Source organism: Colossoma macropomum, unplaced genomic scaffold (genome assembly GCF_904425465.1).
Source record: "Colossoma macropomum unplaced genomic scaffold, Colossoma_macropomum, whole genome shotgun sequence".
NCBI classification, from domain to species: Eukaryota; Metazoa; Chordata; class Actinopteri; order Characiformes; family Serrasalmidae; genus Colossoma; species Colossoma macropomum.
The window spans coordinates 35,609,568-35,634,233 of NW_023494795.1; the positions used below are offsets into that span (position 1 = coordinate 35,609,568).

The following is a 24,666-nucleotide window of genomic DNA, read 5'->3' on the forward strand; positions in this document are numbered from 1 at the left end:
TAGCTCACATTAAACTGTAATTCAGTTTAATCACAGAGACATACCATAGGTATCTCAATGAGATTACTGGAGTACAGGTGACACATCTAAAAAGAATCCGTGGGAACTGATTTAAGATTGTACTTCAAAATGGTAGTTTCTTTGTCCTTAGTTGTGCATTCTCAGGAGGAAAGCTTAATTCACTAACTTTGATATTGGGTTTAATCAATGGCAGTGTTACTCTGCTCATCATCTCTTGGCAGAAGAGCTCTCCAGCTAAAGGAGAGCAATCAAATGCAGTCCTTGAGGAGCCTTTATGATTATTCCTTCCTATAGCAATTGTTCTAGTAATCTATTGCATTTTGCTATGTAAGATATACACCTGCACCAGCAGTAGTGGCAAACTGACAGTATTATGTAGGCCTCTGCAAGGCATCCAGGAGACTAGAGAGCATTTGGTGGGTTTTTGGACCGAGCCCACCACAATCACCAAGATGACTTTGGCCATCCGTTAGAGATTTTCACATTAACGGAGCTGTTTTGGAGAGCTAAAACCACAATCCAGCACACAAAAAAACACAGCGCACTGACGCCCAAGCTGCAGCTCTCCCCTCAGAATAGGGCTTAATGCGAGGCATCCTGCATCCCCCCCGCTTCCCATTAGCTCTGATGACTGCGGGATTGTCGCGGACTGCAAGTTATCAAGAGGCACTAATTTCGCATTAAAGACCATTGACTGCGATGCCTTGATTCGAGGGTTTGGGACAATTACCACAATCAGAACCGGAGCCCAAGATCGTTTACCTTGACTCCGTAATTATTTTCTCGTGGCCGTGTACGCTTGCATGGTCGAAAAATTGCATGGTGTCAAAAAAGTGGCGGGCAGCAGAGATGAGATGAGAGAGAGAGAGAGAGAGAGAGAGAGAGAGAGAGAGAGAGAGAGAGGCTCTGAGCCATTAGAAAACCTTGAGTTTGAAGCAGCCTCATTCTCTTTGATGGGGAGGGGGCAAAAGCATTGTGGGAAATATTGTAGGGGATCCCCGCTAGAAGTGCGTGTGAGTGGAGTCGTGCAGACTCAGTGTGTGCACATATAGCGTGGCGACCCCAGTCATTTCTAATGTTCCAGCTGTGCGCTGAGAAGCAGAGGGGCCTATTCAAGGCCTAATGCCCCCCTCCATGTGAAGTCCCCTCTCACCCCACCACCGGGCCTGAGACGAGCCAGGCAAACAGCTTTAGAAGACAGTAGCCCCCCTAAAACACCATCACCAGTACCACCACCACCATCACTGCCATTATCACTACAGTGGTTCAAATCAAACTGCTGTAACTGTAAGGAAATAAAAACAGAAGCAGACAGTAGATTCCAAAAGAAATCTATCAGCGTCGGAACTGTTAGACTTCATTCTTCACTCTTTCAGACCTTTTTGCCCTAAAGGCATTAGCAAACGCAAGCAGGTCTAAGTGGTGTCACCAAAAATGACATTACCCCCACCGTTATAAACCAAATATAAAGGAGAAAACGGAACTGAGTACATTCCTTTCTTCACAAATATATTTGAGCAGAAGTAAATCAAATATTCAGAAGAAAAATATTTATATGGGCCTGAGTTAATGTAACTAGTTACTGAAATATAGAAAAGAAGGGATATTATGAAATGTAACACTTTCTGCATATAGCATATAACCTCAAGCATGAATGCTGCTGCTTTGTGCTAAGAACACTGTAGTGTCCCACACTGTTACTTTGCAGTAAAAGTTTTGGTTTGTGGCCACGAACGGCATCTTGCAACGACATGAGTTTGTGCCGTTATAGAAAAATCGTCTATTGTTTCCTTTATGGCTGAACAACCAATCCTTTATGTATAAAAATTGCAATTTTCAATTCAATGCAATTTTCAAATAGCAAGACCTGCAATTTCATTTATTCCTACTTTGTACATCATCACATTTCAAATAGGAAATTTAACCTTATAACTCAGCAGTCTGTCACACTACATGCATCATTGAAGCCTTAAGCTTAAAAATGTACCTTGGAGCTTAATTTATAGAAAGAATTGCATTTTTTAATCGTAATTGCAGTTTTGTTTCTTTCATGCTTTTTTATGCTACATGTCATTTTTTTTTGGTTTTTCATGAAAATGGCACATAAAAAAACAAAAATCAAAAACAGAAACAGCTCAAAGTAAAAGGAAAGAGGCAAAGGGTAAGTATTTAAAGAAGCAGCAAATAAGCAGGTACTTAAAGGGCAATTGCATCAATTTTTCAAAATTTCTGTAAACATCAGTGATTAAGATATAAGTCACTGAGAGAGGTTTAATGTGAAATATCTAATTGTAGAGAAATTTACAGACTTTTTCTTCTGATTTCTTTACAGTCGTGGTGACAGGAATCAGGGATTGCAATGTCTACAACACAAATGCAGCCATTTTATTTACTATTCAAAACAAATAGTGAATTAATTTACTATTCAAAGCAACACATCTTCTAACTTTTATATCTTATATTGATGATGATAAAAGAGTCAAAATCTGAAAACAAAAGTTCTTTAGGGAATATTTTCTCACAGAGCCTGAAATCTGTGAAATTCCCTTTAAAAAACACATAATCATCAAGATCAACCACAACAACAACAATAATAATTATAACAACAATAATGATAATAATAAAATATATGCATACGAGGTGTAACAAACCCAACAAAGAAGCTGATTTCTAAAGAAACATTTAGTGAAACATCTTACATTATGACGTAAACAGATTGTAATTCAGTTGTAATAAACCGAAGCAAAACCCAAATCCCATCCCCAGGGCTCCCAGCAAAAGCAGGGGGGATTTACAAAGCAGGATTTCTCAGTTTAGCCAGATAACTTAGGCCCAAAGTCAAGCCTCTCCAATAGTTAAAAGAGCTGGGGGACATTCTTATTGGACAGTCCTCATCTTTGGGCTTATGTTATCTGGCTAACTGAGAAATCCTGTATTGTGAAATACCCCTAGATCTGCTCACTGTTACCTGCGAAGCATTGATATTTGTAAGAACCAGTCAAAAAACACAATTAATTTTCCCCAGTAATATGTTTTCCCCAAATGGTTCAGCCCTAGTTTCCTTTTTATTTAGTGCTCCTTGGTTTTCCATTATATTGCATTCTGATCTTCCATCAAAGGAAATTCAATGTTCCAAATTTTTGTGCAATTCATCACTGGGACAAAGTCATTCAGATGACTTTTATGTGAAACAGTTCAATGTAGGAAAATTTACCAACTTACATTTTTTTTACAGTGGTGTGACGCTGATTGGAACCAACGGTTACAATGTCTACAATGCAATATAGACATTTAATTTACAACCCCATTTCCAAATAAGTTGGGACGCTGTGCAGAATGTAAATAAAAATAGGATGCAATGATATGCAAATCATGTAAACCATATTTTTAAAGGAAAATAGTACAAAGACAACATATCACATGTTGAAACTGAGAAATTTGATTATTTTTTTAAAATATATCCCCATTTTGAATGTGATGCCAACAACACGTTCCAAAAAAGTTGGGACGGGGGCATGTTTACCACTGTGTTTCATCGCCTCTTCTTTAAACAAACTCTGTAAGCATTTGGGAACTGAGGAGACCAATTGCTGTAGTTTTAAAAGTGCAATGTTTTCTCAATCTTGTTTGACATTGGATTTTAGCTGTTCAACAGTTCGGGGTCTCATTTGTCATGTTTTTCATTTCATAATATTCCAAATGTTTTTAATGGGGGAGAGGTCTGGACTGCAGGCAGGCCAGTTTAGCACCGGGACTCTTTTAATATGGAGCAATGCTGTTATAATACATGCAGAATGTGGTTTTACATTGTCTTGCTGAAATACTCAAACAGCCCAATCATTTTAAATAGTTTCCTGGTTACCTAGATTTGTAGTAATTTAACAAATAAGTTAAGTAAACAAACAAACAAACAAAATGCAGTTATCAAACACCCAGAGACAGGCGACAGGTGTACGCGGTTGATCTCCGAGGAAATATCATTGTGTGATATAATTTAAACGGTTTAGATTCCTAAACTAAATAAACTACTGCAATAAATTAATAATGTTTTCTTTTCACCTTCCATTCAAACAGAAAAAACTGTCGGATTTTTTAAAAAATAAATAAATAAATGAATGAATAAATAAATAAGTAAACAAGCAAGCCAGCACATGCCTCTCTGTCACCGAGTGAATTCTCGCGAGAGTTCGTCATGTGATCGGTGCGAAGTAGGAGAAAGACAACAGGAAGAAGTGTGCGCAGACGGAAACAGAGACACAGACCCCTGAAGTTCCACCGGCCAAAAAAAATGCGGTGTTTTGCTCTCTGTGGTCGAGCGTTATGTTTGCTTTTGTGGGGGAGCGCGCTCGCGCTTATCGGGCCCCTGAACCTGTCCGTCCTCGCCGCCGAGTCGAGCCAAACGAAGCCTCCGTCCTTTCTGTCTTTACAGGAGAAAGGATTGGACGGATTGGGATATTTTGATTCTCTCGGTCTGGCCGCGAAATTTCCAGGGGATTTGGAGGTTACTGAAGACTGCCTGAAGCTACTTCAGGTCTTTGGTCAGCGATATGTGGACCTCGTGAACTGCCTGATCTCCTCAGCTCGCCCTGTCGAGGTCTGTCAGAACTGTTACGGGGCTTACAGCAGCTTTAATGAAACATACTCCAATATAACCGACACGGTGAGTTCTTTCTCATAATGGTGAGAGTTGGCAGTGCTGTTGAGTATAACGTTACTCGGTAGAAGGATTCATTCATCAAGCCTAGGCGATTTTTTTTAGAACACCCCCCCCCCGGGTCACATGTATGAAATCCCGTGATTGTGGTCAGCGCATCACTACTGGAACTTTTTAGCAGTCTGTTGTTCACGAGAAAACATGAACCTCTGACTCTCAACATATTCTTAACACACTTCTTCTCGGGACTGCTTTAAATTTGAATGGAGCGTTGCCCTGTCAGTTGTTATCCTCTGAAGGGGAGGTTAAACGATTTTTATTATTATATTTTTAAGAATTTTAGTACAGGAACCTTCTGACTTAAATTCCTTCAATTATGTGTCTCTTTACCCTGAATTACATTTAAAAAATATGTTTTTGGCAAAAATCTCAGCAATGTTTCAGGTAATGTATTTGTAACTTTCTGTGAGGGAGGTTTAAGAGCAGTGGTCTCCAACCCTGGTCCTGGACATCTACCTTCCTGTCAGAGTCATTCCCACCTACAATCTGTCACACTTGCTGCAGCTAATTAACATCTTCAGAAGTCCTTGATTGGCTGGATCGGATGTTTTGGTGCAGGGGTGCACAACTCCAGTCCTGGATTGCCCAGCACAGTTTGGAGGTTTTCGTACTCAGACACATCCCTTAAACTGGAAATTAACAGAGAAGTGCATTCAGGTGTGTGTGAGTAGGTAAATCACCAAACTGTGCTGGACACCAGTCCTCCAGGACTGGAGTTGTGCACCCCTGCTTTTGTGTTTGGTAAGGAGGAGGCAGCATTTTATATCAAAGATTTGTCAGGATCCAGTCCTTGAAGGCTGAAACACTGCAGACTTCAGCACACTGCCTCGTTAAACACACCTGATTCAGCTCATCAGCTAATTAGCAAGGCCTTCATGAACTGAATTCAGAGTGTTAGGTGAGGATAAATCTCTGCAGCACTTTGGCCTGGAAGATAGGAAGTAGATCTTCAGGAGGAGGGTTGGTGACCACTGTTTTAAAGGCATTTTGGACATTGGTTTCTGTCACCACCAGTTGTGAGCAATTCTGAAACCACCACTGATCACTTTGTTCACATCTTGGCAATTTAATTGTGGAGAAATTGTGAAACATTCCCCTTTAAGGGAAGTTATATGGAATTCCCCCATGAAAGGAAGGTATGTGGAAGTCCCCCTTTAAAGGAAGTTATGAGATTATTGGACAGTTTAGCTGTAAGCATATTTATATTAACTATACATCATTTTACTGATAGACTGTGATGTCCAGGACATCAGCTTTAAAGTTGTCGCTGTTCCTGACACATACTGTGTTACCTTCTCTCTTCACAGATGGGGCCCAAAAACACCAGTTGCCAGGACAGCTTGATGCAGTCTGATAGGTTAATGTTGCTGTACAACCTTTACAGCAGCTTAGAAGACATCTGGGGATCAGCTGATTGCACCTGTGTGTACATTAAACACTTGTTGATTTATCCAAGAAAGCTTAATCTTCATCATTGACACACGACACAGGTTTAGGTTTTCAAGTAAAACAAGCAATGATATCCGTCTCAGAAACAGGAAGAAACCTTTAAATCTAGCTGTGTTTTAGGCATTATATAAATGTTTGTTGCTGTGTGCCACAGATTTGTGGCATGCCTGTTGGTTCATCTGAAATAATGAATAATTCTTATGTCTCCTAAAGCCACTTTAAGCGTGAGTGCTGGGTTGTAAGCTTATCGAACATGTAATGCAGAATGAATGCATATTGTTTTTAGGGTTATTCACTGTTTTGGTTGTGTACTGATGTTAAGGACGATTGCACTGTAACACTGTTGTTTTTGTGTTCATCAGCTTGTCTGACCAAAGATCACAAGAGTCTGCTCAATAGTACCCTTAACTTCATATCCAGCCATAATTCTACCCTGAGCTGCTTTGAAAAATACCAGGTAACAAAACCTGCATTGGGTCATGAGCTATAATAATGTTATATATGGAATAATATGTAGTACATATTTTATTGAAGCATATTATGGATAGATGTTAGCGTAAGTCTTCCATGCTGTCTAAAAATTGTTTTTGTGTATGTGTTCAAACAGGGGAACCACAGTAAGCTGTGCACAGAGTGTAAGGTCACATACAAAAGGCTTAACGAACTCTACAGTAACTTGGAGAAAAACGTCTCTCTCTGTATTGATATAGAAGATGCGGTGAGTAATAGGGTTGACTACTCATGCTGCAGTTCCTGATAGTTTGTGTGTGCAGAAATATATGATCACGTTTTTCACACCTTGTGAAAGCACGTCACATGAAACTGTGAAAGCAGTGTCATGTGCATGTTGTTGAAAATATTAAATAGTAGTTATTAATAGTTAGGTGAAATAGAGCCCAAATTTTTTTTTCCCCAGATTTACCACTATTTTACCGTTATCCAGACTTCTCCTAGGCACAACTTTAAATTTGAATGGAGTGTTACCTTGTCAGTTGTTATCCTTTGAAGGCGTGTTTAAACTATTTTAATTGCTATATTTTTAAAATAGCTTAGTAGTTGAGATAAAAGCAAAGTCATTCAGAGTGGTATAATGAGAAATGGAGGGATGTACAGGAACCTTCTGACTTCAATTGCTGCACAATGGTGGTGATGGGAACCAGTTATCACAATGTTCTAGTGCAAATATAATGTACCTTTGTACCCTGAATTGCTTTAAAAGAAGTTTTAAGAGCTTTTAGAGTAGTGGTCTCCAACTCTGGTCCTGGACATCTACCTTCCTGTCAGAATCATCCCCAACTAAATCTGTCACACCCGCTCCAGCTAATACACATTACGTATAAAAATTTAGAACTTAAGGTTAGGTTCAGTGGTCATTTTTGATAGCAAATGAGGTGACTATATTTGCATTGTACTTTGCAGGACCCCTGGTTCCAGAGACCACCGCCTGTGTCTAAAAAAAAAAATAATAAAAACAACAACCTTTCTCTAGAGTGCACTTCAGGCCACTCTGAATAACTTTGTTTGCATCTCAACTTTTGAACTGAATTATGCAGAACTATTGATTTTTGAGAATTTACAGTATTTTTGACCCGAACATTGACACTTATTAATCAGTCAATGAATCAATCAAGCTATGAAGCTACTAGAACTACTAATTCTTACAATGAAAGGGTCTGTATGGAAGCCTTAAAGGGCCAAGTATATAATTTTGAGTTGGATACTGAAACTCTTGCTTGTATGAAAAACGTTTACATGCTACAGATGTAAAAAATTAAGATTTTTTGATAAGTGAAAAAATAAGTTTGATAAGTGTTGAAATCTGCGGCCTGTGGGCGACCAGCACCCTAGGTGGAATGGCCATAGGGGAGCGGTGATTCGGTGATAATTTATTCTCTTTCTGGAATGATGTGTGAGAGAGGGATCAGCTGAGTGGTTATGACTTTTCTCTAAGTGCATTGAATAGTGCTGGGAGATAAACATGGGCAGCAGTGCAACTGTGACTTCAAAATCTAATGCATTCTATTTACCAGCTACAAAATGTACCAAGAAAAATTACATTAAAATATAAAATAAAAGACATATAATTGGGGGGAAAAACATAGATTGGGGATTTGAAGTTAAACATTTGTGAAGAACAAATACATACAATGGTTAAAATGTTGAATGATTCTATTAATTGCACAGAAGTATTTATAATGACCATGTTTTGGACCTCTGAAGTAATGAATCATTTGTAGTCAGCGACAAATAAGGAACCCCTGGTCTTGTTTTTTTTTCTGCATGGGGAAAAATGAACGCCATTTTTAAAAAATTGCTGTCATCATGCTGATACATTTGTCCTGTGTACATTTTATCCTGTAAATCTCACTGGGTCCTCTGAATTATAAGGTTGTTAAAGATTTGACATAGAAACATTTCTACATACATACTTCAAGCAAGCTAACACTCCTGAACATTGAAATGATATTGCGTGAAAGCAAGTCTGCTGCTGAACACTGTTATTTGGATCATTCTACTGAACTGGTTCAGAGTTAAGAAATGAAAACACATTTCGAGCTTTTAACTGACCTGGACTTTAGACTAAAATCCCTTTGCTTTGCCACTACCAAAACAAGTATAACACAACCAAACCTTTACCAAATATTTCAGTTGTGACTCTTTTGGTAGTGACAGTTTTAGCTAATTTTAAGCATGACTCAAAAGCACTAGACAGTATATGACTAGCAAACACTGCTTTGAGCAGCTGTACGAACATTAAATTATATTCTAATATTAAATTATATTCTAATATTTTTCATTAAAACATGAAAAAGTTTACTTAATTTTTGTTTTTTTACTTTGTTTTTTGTAAATAAAACTTGTGATAAATCTATATCTTAAAAAAAAAAAAATACCTTAAAAGAAAACCACTGAGAAAAAAAAATACATTTTCAAAAAGAAAATGTATTTTTCTTTTTTTCCATAGAGAAAAGACCAGGACTTCCTTATTGCGGACACCAACTACAAAGTCATCACATGTTTTCAGAGGCCTATTTGCGACTATTAGATATACTATTTTACAATAATTTATAAAGACAATAATGTTTGTATTTTATATGATTTGTCTTGAGAGGAAATAAGCTTGATTAGTAAATGCTTATAAACCTCTAGACTCCAAACTAAGCTTTGCAGCAGTAGGCAGCATGCTAACAGTCCTTTGGTTTGTCATACCTTCTAGATGAATGTGACACGGCGTTTGTGGAGCAAGTACTTTAACTGCTCGGTCCCACGTGAAGAGACGGTGCCAGTGATTGCTGTGTCCAGTTTCATGCTCTTCCTCCCAGTCATCTTCTACTTGAGCAACTTCCTGCACTCGGAACAAAAGAAACGCAAGCTCATACACCGTGAGTAACTCGCTTCGCCAGACCTATTGTCTATCCTACAGGGAGGGAGGAGAGGGCAGAGGTGTCATACTCTGTTAATGAAGTGTGGGGGGGCTGCAATTATGTAGACAGTAGAGTAACAAACCTATTGAGAGTCACTGTGTATTCTTATTTTCCCCCAAACCTGTCTGGTAGGTTAATTTTTTTAGTAAATTGACATAGTAAGCTTCTATGCAGTTGTATTGCTATGTTTAGGCTTCCCTCGTCAAATTACGTTTTGTTGATTTTCTGAGTGAAAATAAGTTAACACATCCTCTACGGGGAACACACTTCTGCACATTTTAATGCATAAAAACTGTTTAGTTGCTGAATTTAAAATATTGGGAGAAAAATAAAATGTGGCCTGTGGAAATGTTAGAGCATGTTTTTACTTTTTTCCAATGTGTCAAACTTGTGCAATAAAATTTGCAGAAGAACGATGTATTTATGACTGATTCCTGTAGATGGTGTGTTCACTTTAAAATTTAAGAAATCAACAAAGCATGTAATTTGACTGGGGCATTTAATTTTTTTCTTACAACTGTAGATGCACTTGGTCTGAATTGTTGTATGTGCCATAAATTAGAAGTGGGAAAGCTGAAAATTACATTAAGATTTCTAAAAAGAGGAAAACAAATGTAGCCCATATTGATTTGTACATAGCAACTAGCACATGTATTTGTACATTGATAATAAGTCATGTACCTTGTGGGTGGACATAGCTGAATTAAGCTCAGTTTGGAATATTAGCATGCTGCAGTACTGTGCAAAAAACATTTGTTTAATTACCAGTCAAATGGCCATTAAGTACAAGTTTTTCACTTTTTCAGGAAACATTTCTAAGGGGATTAGATAACATAATCCAATTGCATGAGGAAGAGGAATGTCCAAAAAACTAAGTGTAATAAACAGGAGTCTCTTTAAAAAAAAACAAAAAAAAAGATTAATGTGCTCTTAAACAGACATTTACAAGGACGCATGATTTGATATTTCAGTCCCAGTGTAACCAAATGGAATTGATTCCAAAGACATGTATCTAATTTGCATTTAAACATTGCAGGTTAACTTTGACTGGTCCCACATCATTTGGAAGTCTTTGTCTTTTTCATGTCAAGGGCAAATTGAAACCACAAAATGCTGTTATTCTGCAATACTGTTAAACAGTCAGAGACCATTTTTCACTTTGTCTCACACATAATTTCCACTCAAAACAACCCTTACGATGTTCATTTTTCAGGATATTATTCGGCAGAGACACGATAATCCACTTCTATAGGAAAGAGAATAAGTGAAGTTAAAAAATGCATAGTGTGGAGAAAATGTGACTCCTCACCACTGTGCTAGAGGTAGAGCACCAAAACTGTCAAATAAATGGTACCTAAAGCTTTTATATTTGAGAGATAAGAAAAAAAATCAAGCTCCACTCTTGCTCTAGATCTGAAAAAATCCACAGGTGTTTATGTCCATCCTTCCACTGTGAGACTAAAAGCCATTGGTCTGAAAGGAGGTATAGCTGTTAAAAAGCCATTACTAAGAAAAGACAAAAATAGAACATTTTGCAATTCAAACAGAGAAGCTGCTGGTGATCTTAGCACAATTGACTGACCACCCCAGAGCCCAGACCTTATCATCATTGTTTGTGTTTGGAATGACTTGAGTGATGAAAAGCAGAAAATGCAACTATCATCTGCATTAAAGGTGTGGAAAAATATCCTGGCTGATTTCTTTCAAATACTGAAAGCAAGTCTCCTGAAAAGAATAGAAACTGCAATAAAGGCAAAGGGTGGACTCACTTCATGATATTTTTTTTTCATTTAATGTTTACTGTAATTTTCTGTTAAATATATATTTTTTTTCTTGGTATCATACAGAAAAATGAATAATTTGCACTTATGGCTATTTTCATTGTAATTGAGTAAATGAAGGGTGGTCTCTGACTTGTGCACTGTACTGTATGTTCTGTCTTCAGATGTTGCTAGCTTGCTTTAGTTTAGTAAGATCTTGTTGTTTGTTCTCTGGCTTTGAAAGTTGAACCTAAGGCCTGCAGTGTTCTTATAAATTACCTCCCAGTCTGATTATTCTCATCAGTTCAACTGTTTTACAGCCAAGAGAGCCAAGTCCAACCACAGCCTGATGAACATCCAGGACAAGTTCAGCTGAATGGAGAAGGTAAAAGGAGAAGAAAATGACGGTCTTCCGCTGTCCTTTCCCGCCAGGTCAACAGGCATTTCCTGGATGTGGGATGAATGGACAGCTCTCTTCATAGGGGTGGACTTAAAAACATCCTCCGTATCTGATTGACTTGAAGAAAACTGCTTAGCAATAGCTAAATGTGGCATATTTTTGAAGATTTGATTTTTTTCACTAATTCTTTTGATGCTCTTATTTCACTGTCTTTTTTGTGATCAGAAAACTATTTTGGATTGTTTGTGGGAATATATTATGATGACTACTGTATCAATGGAGATCTGTGGGATTTGTGGCATGTGATTTGAGAGAGGGAGAGCTGACCACAGCTGTAAGCATGCCTGGTTGGTTATGCTGTTGTCCCACTGCAACCAAGAGAACGTTTTTATTCCTCCTAACAGCTTTCATTATTTATTTCCTTCAGGTATGGTGGGGTACTCTTACATATAACACAGCAATGGTACTGAAGCAAGCACTTGATGTCCATTAGTGAAGGACCCATTAATAAATATGTGGTGCAAGGTCAAAGGTGCATGCATGGAGTGAGGAGGAAAAAGCAATGTCTGAAATGAAAGGAGAATGCACTCCACAAGAAGCTAAAGAACTATACAGGTCACGTGCTGCTTTGGCCAGGGCTTTTTTTCCCCCCTTTTTGTACAGAAAAGTAACCATCTCTACCCTCTCTGCTGCTAATGCGTTGTGAAGTAACTATGTGGTCATGATGTAGCGGCCTGACTGGTTATTTGAGAGAGGATAGATGAGATATGTAATATATAAAGGAAAGAGTTAGTTTCGCTGTGTTATATTTGTGATTTTGTGCCTTCCCCAGATCTACCATTTCAAAGCTATTTTTCGCAGATCAATAACAGTTTTCCAAATGCAAATATTGTAAATGCATTGAGTTACAGACTGTTTGCTTTGTAGTCCACATTCTCCACACAAATGAATCTCTGTGCTTTTCATTTTGATGCTGTGACAAATGAGGTGTAATTACTGCAACAATGGCATAAAGGATCATTTGAATAACTTGGGATGTTTGGTGTAATTTCTTCGAAACTCTGGACTAATTAGAAATGCATATTATCATTTCTCTGAGATTTGTCCTTGGTGTAGTTGAAAAGCCACCTCTTGTTAATAGGCCGTTGTTTTTCCGGTTACATGGCCTTTCTTTGGACTTCTTTCCTCCTTGTCATTAGCAACTAATCTAAATGTAGGATAAAGTTACTTGGCTGAAAAATCTCAACAACACATCCGTTTAAGCTGCCTTGGCTTTTTGGTCTTATGGAGCGGAGCCACTGCCTATCACACTGGCTGCTAAGCGCATTGCGCCTGATTTGTTGAATCATATGATTGCGTAGTGCCCGTGAGGGGAGCCCTAGATGGAAAATAGCCTTTTCATATGCGTTAAGCTCACAGCATAGTGAGAATGACAGCTTTCATTCCTGTAAGCCGTGTGCCTTTCTTTGCTCCATAAGCAATCCGGGTTGGGGGCTGAAAGTCATTACTCCTGACTTGAGCCATGCGTGTATCAAGGACACCAATCGCATGTCCACGTGACCAAGAAACTGGTGTAGAAAGCTGAAATACCTAGGCAAAGCATGAGCAAAGTCCAACCTTGCCTGACAAGACCCTTAGAGGGGATGACGGAAACAGGAGGGAATATGAGATTATCCTCCATCGCGCTTTGCCCTGGTTAGAATCAGAGCAGTGACTTTGGACCTTAAGTAATGAGCGCATTATGAAATGCCCTGAGCTCTTAACTGAGCAGGTACTTAGGCCTCAAATAAATGCAAGCCTGCAGTCAATCCTGGAGGTTCTAAACAAGACTTTCCACAAGCAGTGTTTGGTTTTGTTGTTCTAAAATAATTTTGTAGCAAATTATTGCTTTAATATTAAGAAGAACAATATGAGCTGATATGGTGTGACTCCAAACCAAGCTTCCCTTTAAAGGGACCAAGTCCCTTTAATGCCCCTCTGGCCTGCATCCATGCCTCTTAATCTTAGTCCCAAAGAACTCTGATTGGCATTGACTGTGGACAGAAGTCCTTGGGAAGTAACTGTTTATTTCTAAAATGTAATACCAGGCCTGCTCAGTAACCTGATTCAGTGTTCTATTCCCTCTCCTTCCTGCATGTTGCCGTTTTTGTTTTCTGCCAGAAATGAATATCTAGGACAAAAACGTACATCAGGAGGATTTTTATGATAATGTGTTACAACTATCCTATGGACTACATTGTATTAAAAATGCAAAAACTTCTGGAACTCCTGTTTACGGTTATTCAGGGAGTTATATGCTCTTAAACAGACCTTTACAAAGACACATGGTTTGATCCTTCAGTCCCAGTATAACCAAATGGTAGTGATTCAGAAGACACTTTATTTTGCCTTTCAACATTGTAGGTTAACTTTGGCTGAGAGATGAACTCTTGTTTCAGATCTGAAAAAATCTACAGCTGTTCCTGTCCATCCCTCCACTGTGAGAAGACAACTCAACGCCTTGGGTCTGAAAGTATGTGTAGCTGTTGAGAAACCATTGCTGAGAAAATGAAACAGACAAAAAAAGAACATTAGAAAATCAAAGAAAGATGCTGCTGGAGTCTAGGCCTCAACATATCTGAATGTGTTTGGGATTACTTGTATCATGATTAGCAGAAAATGTAACCAAATTCAGAGACTGAACTTTTGAGGTGTGGAAAAATATTTCTGCAGATTTCTTTTGAAAACTGAAAGCAAGTCTCTGAAAAGAATAGAAGATGTAAAAAAGGCAAAGTGTGGTGCACTAAATACTGCAAAATCTGCTAAAAGTATTTGGCCTTGTTTTCTGGTTGTTTATCCACTTTCAAGTTAAGTTGAAATACTAGAGTTCCATCACTCTCACTTCCTCTGTCCCAGCTCTGGTGTTAAGTTGCATGCTCTGCATTGTGTGTAAAGAACATTGCGGCTTGTGTTGCTGATCGGGAGTTTTCTTTTTCACAGTGAGTTCAAGCTGTGATGCAATGACCAGGGACATGTTTAGCTTGGTAAACTGTACAGTGGCTGGAGTTCATGTAGCATTTAATACATATTTCAAGCCTTGCAAATTACAAGTGTTTTAGACCATGGAACATTAAATAAAGCTCAGTGGTTTGAGTTAGCCTTTATTTAGTGAATACATGTGGATGTGCTGTAATTCTTTCCTGCATTTATTAAAATCACACCATATTATCTTGTGTTTCAAATAATGGCATATTATTTGCAGCACATTAGTGCACTAAAACTTGTACAAAATTATGGAGCTTGTGCATCCATGTTGTCAATGGGATCCATCACATATTCTACAAAGCTAGTAATTTACATAAAATCTTTACATTTTACCTCTACTTCACTTCAGCACTCAAAGAGAAATTCCACAGATTTTTCATAAAATTTTAAATTTCAATCGAAAGTTAAGATGTAGACAAAGTCATTCAGAGAGATTTGATGTGAAATGGTTCGTTGAAGAGAAACTTTACAATGTTGGTGATAGGAACCAGGGATCACAATGTCTACATCGCATATATAGCCATTTTATTTACTATCCAAAACAACCAGTGGACCTACATGTCTTCTGAGTGTTTACATGAAATGTTGGGGTGAATCTGGAAAAATATGCTTTCTTTGGGGACTATTTTGCCTCATAACACCCTGCATGTAACTGTTTGTCATGAAAAGTTTTTTAAAAATATGTTTTAGGCCAAAAGCTTGTCTCAAACTAGCATAAAACGAAGTAGAAAGCCACAAGAGGCCGTGCATTACAGTGATTTTTCGCGTTGTGCCTAAAACCCCTCTCATACCCGTGATAAAACCTGTAACCCATGGCTTGTTGCTTTTATAAAACGATGGGCAACTTAAAGTATGATCATTTTTTATTTATTATTTTTAATGTCTTGTCCACTGGTGATAGGAGCTGGTGCTCGGCACATTTCTCTAAAACAGACCGTTTCACATTAAACTACTCTGAATGACCTTTTTGTTTACATCTCAACCATTTAATTACACAGATATTTCAAAAAATTGGTGAAATTAGTGTTTAACAGCTGTATCTGCCAATTTAAGTGCATATTAAGAAACTGTTAGTTACAGCTTTGCTGGTTATGCAAACCCCTTAAACCGTCAATTAGTTAGCTGGCTATGAGCTAAGCTACTGCTGAAGCCATTGTACACTGAGTACTGAATATGGTACTTTGTTGCACTTTTTAGAAACACAAGCCAGCAGGTCACGATTAGAACTGAGTCCTCCAGAGAGATCCAGCATGTGCAGCTGTATGAAAGGGGAGCATTATTGTACCTGACAGGGGTCAAAGTCTCTAGATCAGGGGTTTATAGTATTACGATAGATTATAGAATCACTTCATTACAGTAGTCATTCAGTGGCTTGGCACTCGCTGTGCTCCTCAGCTTTAAGCTTTAGCCGCAACCTCCGTGTTCTCTCAATCACTCTCCAACACCCACCCACCCACCCTCCAAACCTCAAAAGGTCTTATGACAGGTCAGCTGGCGGTGACATCACAGATGCTGAATGGTAGGCTATGTCAGAAACCTTTGGTGGATGACTTCTGTTCCCCTCAGCTCCTCGTAGCCCTGATAGGGCAAGGTGCTCTCAAGCCTCAGAGCCAGTCTGGACAAAGGCCCAGGGGGTCGGGCAGAATGAAAGCATCACGGTGAGGGGGCATGGCATAAGGGCAGGAACATCTGACCCTTTAGGGCACCCCTGCCTGCCTTGCTTTGGTACAGTGCATAACACCCATCAGCTGGCACAGACGGCTTCAATGCCTCAAAGCCTCTAGAAGGGGAAGGTAATAAAGAGTCCATAGAGGAAATGGGTGGCCATTGTGGTGCCAATGAAATCTGAAGTACATTTACCATTTATAAAAGAATAATAGAGTCTTCAGATGCCAAAGCTGCTTACAGAAGGATCGGCTACTTAAATCGGCAAAATGATGATATTTTATTGTTATTGTGATAAATTTGGTCACAATATGCTTTTCGCTTTTCTGAGCGTTTCTTGGATATTGTCAGTACTTTAAGAGCACTGACTGACTACATGTTTCATTACAATGTGAGCATCATTAGGCCTGTTAAATTTAGTGCAGTGAAGTCTTGTAGAAGTAGGTTTTTTAATTATTATTATTATTATTATTATTATTATTACTATTATTATTAGTTTTTATTTATTAACTTATTTTTAATTCATGACTATGTTTTCTTACAAAGTGGGCATGATTAGTCTTGTTTAATTGGATTAACCAGTTTGTATTATTATTATTATTATTATTATTATTATCTTTTTTATAGATTTTTATAGTGTGTGTGTGTGTGTGTGTGTGTGTGTGTGTGTGTGGGTGTGTGTGTGTGTGTGTGTGTGTGTGTGTGTGTGCATTGGTCTAGTTCTTGGCCTCAAGATTTAATCACCACTTTCAATTTCCTTTTTTCTTCTAGCTTCTTCCTAATTATTTAAAAATCTATGATGTTGCTCAGGACTAGTACATCATAAATCATGTTATACATTTATCTGCAACACAATTAGTTTTTATATTATTGAAACCATTGTTCCCAAACCTTTGAGTTGTGATTCCAAACATCATACAAGTACAAATCAAATACGTCATACAACTACTGGGAAGCCCTATAGCAGTTAACATATTCTGGCTGCTAACTGATCTAACTTAGCTAGCATTAGTCATATGGCACTAATCTCACCCCTGAAATATCCAACCACAAAGTACTTACAGTTTTTCAAAATGTACTTAATCTTTCAAGACACATCATGAATAGGAAGGTTTCCTAATCTCCAAACCAGGAAATATCATTTAAGAAACTGCTGTAAGAGGCGAGTAGGCATGTTTACAACAGACACAGTGATGGTTATGTTCTTTTTGGCTGAAGTGTCCCTTTAAGGCTTTTAAAGGATCCAGACTATACTTGAGAAGACTTGGTTTACATGCACTACTATGCTTTAGCTTCTTCTCCAATATTTTGATGAAATAATAATTCATAGACACATTTAGGAATTTTGTTTGCATTTTTCCACATTTTTTTCACAGATAAAAGAAAAAGAACTGTAGCAGTAAATGGTACTAGTATTAAATAAAGTAAACATATCATGACCAGTTTGAGAATAATGAGCCCATCCAGTCAAAAACCCTATTCCATCCCACCCTTTTTTGAATAATCACTTATTATTTTTCTATTTTTTTCAGTACAACCTTTTACATTTCATGCTTATATGGTTTTTATAATGTCACTTATACTGTTTTTCTTTGTAAGAGCTCAGTTGTTAGTTTTTAAAACTATGATTAAATGCTAACTGTTTTTAAAGTATTTACTCATTCTATATGCAATTTGTTATATGAGTCAATTTAATATTAAACACTCAATAATATTAAGTACCACAATCTTTATCATCACTGTAATGTGTACATGTATAATATATATAAGCTTATACTTGTGAATTCATTTGTGGATTTGCAGCTTCTTGCCCTACAAAAATATCACTGTTTTCTAATCATCCTAGGGAAAAGTAAATTAAGAAGAGGGGTTGTGACCCGTGTAATTGCTCCATGCATATTTAACTTTGATTAGGGCACAAGGCTAAGAGCACCTCTCCAGTTTGGAGAAGGCATAGCTCATCATTGGAGCTCTCATCATTTGATATTCCTGTCATCACAAGGGTCAATAGGATTGAAGAGGGGATGACAAAGGTTACTGAGCAGGGTTTCTCTCTCTCTTGCTCTGTGTGTGTGTGCGTGTGGTCTTTTACACTCTGCTTGCAGTAAACAATACTTGATTCTCTATTGGCACTGAATTGATTAATATCTTATTTTTTGTCTCTTGATTTCATCTGATGCTAATTATCACTTTGATCAATGTGACAAAACTATTAGTGTTGCACTGCTGCCTCCTGCTGGTGATGTAAATTTATGTCTGTTGATGGGAAAATAGCCCATGAGTCCAAATTCCAGATTCCAAAAAAGTTCAGACAGTAATAAAAAAATGCAAATAAAAACAGGAAGCAGTGACTTGTAAATCTACTTTGACCTATATTTCACTGAAATCAGTTCAAAGACAAGTAATGTAAAGTTTTATCTTATCAACTTCATTGTTTGTAAAGATGCGCTCGATGCCTGCAACACTTTCCAAAAAAGTTGGGGCAAAGGCATTGTTTAAATGTTTAAAAAACATGTTAAACAGGTGATGCCGTCATGCTTGGGCATAAAAGGAGCCAGCAAAGACCTAGACTTTTATTGTTAATGAGCAAGGATGGGTCAAGACTAGTTACTTTGCCAAAAATACAACAGCAAAAAATCAGTTTAAAAATAACATTCCTCAGTCAAGGTTGGCAAGGATTTTAGATATTTCACCCTCTACATTGCATAATATCATCAAAAGATTCAGGGAATCTGAAGAAATCTCTGTACATAAAGGAAAAGGCCAAAAACCACAACAGAATGCCTGTGACCTTCAACCCCTCGGATGTCACTGCATTAAAAACCAGCATGCTTCTGTGATTGATTCTACACACAGGCTCGGGAGTACTTTGACAAACTGTTGTCAATATACACCGTCCGTTATTGCCTCCACGTATGCAAGTTAAGGTTGTACTATGCACAGTGTGGAAGCCATATATTACAAATATCCAGAAACACTGCTGGCTTCTCTGGGCTTGAGCTCATCTGAAATGGACTGATGCACAGTGGAAACATGTACTGTGGTCTGCTGAGTCAGCCTTTCACATTGTTTATGGAAATAATGCACAATGTATTCTTTGGGTCAAAGAGGAATGGGACCATTCAGAACTGTCTTATTAAGTCTTATTAAGCTTAAAATGTGACAACAAAGGCCCTTGTATGGTTGCACATCCTAAGGCTTGTATAACTGATGCACAGCAAAAAATTTCGCTTTTTAAAACTGCATTAGTTTGTGTCTTCAGTCCCCAAATGATCATTAAGTGTTGTTAAAAGGAAAACATGCTCCTGTCCAACTTTTTTGGAACATGTTGCAGGCATCAAATTGGAATGAGCGTACATTTACAAAAAAAAGTTCATAAGGTAGAACATCAAATATTGAGCTTTGTTACCATCTTCAATTTACAACGGGCCAAACAGGATTTACTAATCACTGGTCTCTGTTTTTATTAGCATTTCACACACTGTCCCAACTTTTTGGGAAATTGGTTTGTATTATTATGAAGTTATTCAGACAGTAGACTAGAATAGACCTTTAAATCTTAAACAGGCACTTCAAGTCTGAGCAAAAGTCAATATCACACTGTATTATATTAAGGAATATTAGCAGATTCTTGTATTTCCTGCGTTAAACACAAAGGCACAAAGACGTAAACTAACTCAAGGAATCATAATTACAAATTGCAGCATTACCATTAATAAAAATTCACACCAAAAAGGACATAAAAGGACATGCGAAACAAGAAGTAATTTTAATGTGAAATATTTAGTTTGACACGTTAAAAATGAAAATAAATAATTTTTTTGGAGTGCAACATATTTGTTCAAAGTTCAACCTGAAAAGGGAATCTGATGGTAATTCTTGGCTATCTGCCGCTAGAGGGCAGTGTCGCTCTTTACACGTCGACTTATTTGGCGGCGCGGGTTGCCATAATAGCGTGAAATTGCTTTTCACTTTTTTAAAAAAATTTGATCCAGATTCATTTGATTCAGTGCTTTAGACTGTACGTAAGTATTGCCGTAGGAATAAGATAACAAGGTAACCATGCAACAAACAGTATTTCACAAGAAGGAATACAATTCAAGAATATACATATATATGTACAGACAAACGTCACATCTTTCATGAGGAACGTACGATATATCTTCATACGAATTTAAATGACAATGTGTCAAGTCTGAGAACAAATGTTAGTTAATGGAAAATATGTCGCTATTAAATGTAAGCGGGACTAAGAAAGCTAGAGAGTTGACGTGAAATTTGACTTCAGTGCTTAAAGTACAATCCTGTGTAGGGGGGATTCAGTTGGAGGCACGTGGCAACCTTGGCTAATGCACGCACTGCTGTTATGGCGCTGGAGACGTGTATTGCTTTTTTATTAGCAGATGAGTTAGATGCTGATGAATATACAAACTTTAAAACTAAAGCACCCCTAAAAGCACGAGAAATCAGGTAAACTACACTCTTATTCTGACACTCGTGATAAAGAAAAGGAAAGCTAGAGAGCTAGCTTGCTATCTAGCTAGCTAACGTTAAGTTTCCAAGGTGTATATACATCAGCCGGAAGGATTGGTCCTGCTTACAACCATGAGCGCTATAGAGAGCCATTCCATGCTTACATGGTTCTTAGCATGGTGAAGTAGTTATTCAGATTGATGGAGAATGTGCTTCTTGTGGTTCTACATAGCACCAAAAACGGTTCTGCCACTGTTAGCTACGATGTCAAGCTTGTAACGGTAGAAGAGCCCTTTGTTGCTATATGGAATCATTTTCAAAAAGGACCATATACAACCATATAGAGCCATATACAACACATTCTCCATCAATCTGAAGAACGATCTCACCATGCAAAGAACCATTTAAGCATGAAATGGTTGTATATAGTTAGAACCCTTGGGTCTATATAGACCCATTGCCTTTACTAAGGAACCCTTGATGAACCATCTTTTTTAAGAGTGCACTGTTCTATGCATGACATGATGTGAGTTACTGTTATATATTTATGTATAAATTGCTGTGTATTGCATTTAAAAACGGTCTGTGCAGAGATGATGAGGATGATGATGATGATGGTGAAGATGATCGCAAAAAGAACTACTTCAGCGCTACTGTGCCAAGTCTCTCTGTTACGGATTTTCAGAAATACTTTCAGCTCACACAGACCCAAGTTGAAGTGAGTATACTGAGTGTTGTTTGACCTAATCAGTTAGTTTATCTGCTTGTTTTGCATTCGGATTTCATTTGATTAATTACTGAAACTACATGACATATTGTGCCCCATTATACCATATACCATGCATACAGGGTGGACATTATGATGATATTTCATTTTTGTTGCATTACAATATGCTGTTTTGAGCATTTTTGAACATTTTTTGATATTATTAGTACTTGAAGGGGAATTCTGACGTTGCAAAAAATTGTGGTGGACCAGGGGTCACAATGTCTTTAATGCAGATACAGACATTTTATTTACTATGCAAACCATCTACACAAATCTTACGAGTTGTATGTGTATCGCTGATAATTTTAGATTGACCACTATTTTATAATTTTCTTTCAGGACTATTTTACTTTACAATACCCTGCATGTGCAGTCCTCTCTGGAATTATTGGCACCCCTCCAGAAACAACGTCTTATAAAAGGAGCTCTTGTGAAAATCAGTGACATGATGAATTTCACTAAATACTTGGAGACTTTAGCCCAAAATCTGTCTGCTTTTGCAAGAATGCTAAAACTTTACTGTGTGTGGGCCGTTCTGCAAGATAATGACCCCAAACACACACCAAAATTTTCCACCCTAATTGCATATTTAATGTAGCTTCTTTCCATTCTCTTGCAGGAGTTGGTAAGATTGCTGTCACCCTGTGAATGGGCCACCAGTAAGCTTGAGGGATGGACTGTGATGCATGCAGTGCTGGCTAGTTTGTGGACGCTCTCTACTTTGGAGTCTCACAGCAGCGTAGCAGCCCGCTTCCACACTAACGAGTCTCTAATTTGCCACCAGCTTAAAGAGTTCTGCACTCATGTTACAGCAAACTTTGCTGACAAGATCCACTGGCCCAAGTGGAAGGAAGCTGATTCTTCGGTGTCTGGGTTCTCTTCCAGTATTGGGTTGCCAGGTACTGTTTGTGTGGTGGGGTCCTGTGTGATCCCTATTGAGAGGCCTGCTGATGTGCCTGATCCAGAGGCCTATCGAGACTCTGAGAAGTCGTACTCTGTAAACCTCATGGCTTTCTGCAACCACCAAGGTTGCTTTACCTATGTAACAGCAGAGCATCCAGGAAGCTGGCATAACTCCAGAGTCCTTCTAGAGACAGAGGTTGGACGAGCGCTGCAGGAGGACCCGGTGAACCTGCTACGTGGGAGGCACATAATAGGTGATGCCACATTTCCGCTGTCAGAACATCTTCTCACACCTTTCCCAGATTATGGAACACTAGGAGAGAAGAAGTTGCGCTATAATTTAAAAGTGCAGGCTGGTCTTAAAGTGGTAAAAGGCTCTCTCCATGTTCTGAGAAACAAGTTCCAAAGGCTCAGATCTTTACAAATGAATTCCATAACCCAAACTAGCCTGGCTGTGAGGACCTGCTGTACCTTATATAACATGTATTTGGAGACCAATAATGCAGCCTGTATAGAATGCATGGAGGAGCACTCAGTCGCCCAGGAGTCTTTCCATGAACTACCTAATGGCCACTCTGGCAGTCTAGGAGGAATATCCAAAAGACAGGACATTGCAGCTTCGCTTGGGCGAAAGCCTAAAAGAGATTCAACGAAAGGATACTACAGACGGTGGTATGAAGTGTGAACATTTACAACACATTTGAAATGTATGGTTAATTTAACACAGTAACTGGTTGCCCTGCTCATTCTAAACTGATGTAAAGCCATTTTTATTATGTGTGCCATGCACAATTTGTTGATATACATGTTGTCTTGTGGTACAGTCTGATTTCACTGTGTATTTTTTAATAAGGTGAGGCCATTGATTAATATTTTGAGGCCCTGAGCTAATATGAGTCCACTTGTTAAGGTTCTTGTTGCCATGAATTAATCTATTGCGACCACATGGCCACAAGAAACTTTACACATGGCCTTAATATATTAATTTGTGGCCACAGGAAACTTAACTCGTAGTCACCATGTCACCTTAAGGATGCTGTAAATATGTTACGGAATATGTATGTTGTATCCCATAGCCCTTTTGAAGTATTAATGATTTTATATCATTTACATGTTTTCCTTCTTCAGTGTTCTCGCACTACAATACCCAGCATGCATTACGCAAATAGAAGAAAACATTTCAAACAGTCCACCCTCAAGTGTCTTCCATAAAATGCAGTGTAGTTTTTTTTTGTATAGTTTTTCCCACCTTCAAAATGCATTATCATCCATAAAACAGAAAATCTCTTACTAGATGTCAGTAGGCATGTTTACAAGTTATAATGATGGTTATATTATTCATTTTGGCTAAAGTGTTCCTTTAACAGGTGAAAATATTTTGAATGTAAATACACCACAAGATTATTCTCAACACAAGGCTATTTTTGTAGATCGTAACCATTGCTACTCTTTCTTCTCATGGAAAATGGTAATGATTGTTTATTTGCTTTCTGAGAGAATGAAAAGAAAATTGTACATGGACAACACTGAATAATTGAATACTGAATAATAAAATGCATTGCTTTCCTTCTGTGAAAGTGTGAAAATACACTATGGGTTATTGTCTTATCTCAGACAATTATCTTTATCTTATATTAATATGTATTGGACTGTTTAGAATGTGTCCTGGCTTAGGCTGCAGTTCGCAAAACAAGTATATTATGAAGAAAAGAATGAACCCAATTCAATCCTGTAACAAATCTAGCCTGCTATTACCCATATTCACAGTATGTAATAAGTTAGCTGAGTATTTCTTCCTAGGGGGTAGTATAGTGTTTCAGTGGATTGATCACGATAGACCACTTTTAGATGCCCATCTTAAGTAAAGATAAATAAAAATAATGGAATTTAAATCTTAGTCGTTTTCAAAAAGAAAAATATTGGCTGGGTATCAGCTGATACTCAAGGTTTCAATATCGGAAAAGGAAAAAGTGGTGTTGTGCCATCTCTAGTAAGACCCTTGATTCCCTTAATTCTCTTAGTCCTGTTTGTTTGTGCATATTACAGACTAAAATCAACTCTGT

The 24,666-nt window shown here is 38.0% G+C and overlaps 2 protein-coding genes across 2 annotated transcripts; both read left to right on the forward strand.

Annotated features, from left to right (window-relative positions):
• The first annotated feature begins 4,202 nt into the window (after positions 1–4,202).
• Positions 4,203–12,798, forward strand: ostm1 (osteoclastogenesis associated transmembrane protein 1). The gene is made up of 6 exons (XM_036582318.1): positions 4,203–4,681; positions 6,043–6,157; positions 6,547–6,641; positions 6,792–6,902; positions 9,402–9,567; positions 11,690–12,798. Exons 1-6 carry the CDS (start codon positions 4,310–4,312, stop codon positions 11,743–11,745), a joined length of 915 nt encoding a protein of 304 aa, XP_036438211.1. The 5' UTR covers positions 4,203–4,309; the 3' UTR covers positions 11,746–12,798.
• A 7,967-nt stretch (positions 12,799–20,765) lies between these two features.
• si:ch73-257c13.2 (protein ALP1-like) lies at positions 20,766–24,153 on the forward strand. Its single transcript, XM_036582724.1, has 3 exons — positions 20,766–20,928; positions 21,523–21,649; positions 22,320–24,153. Exons 1-3 carry the CDS (start codon positions 20,825–20,827, stop codon positions 23,286–23,288), a joined length of 1,200 nt encoding a protein of 399 aa, XP_036438617.1. The 5' UTR covers positions 20,766–20,824; the 3' UTR covers positions 23,289–24,153.
• Positions 24,154–24,666: the final 513 nt, after the last annotated feature.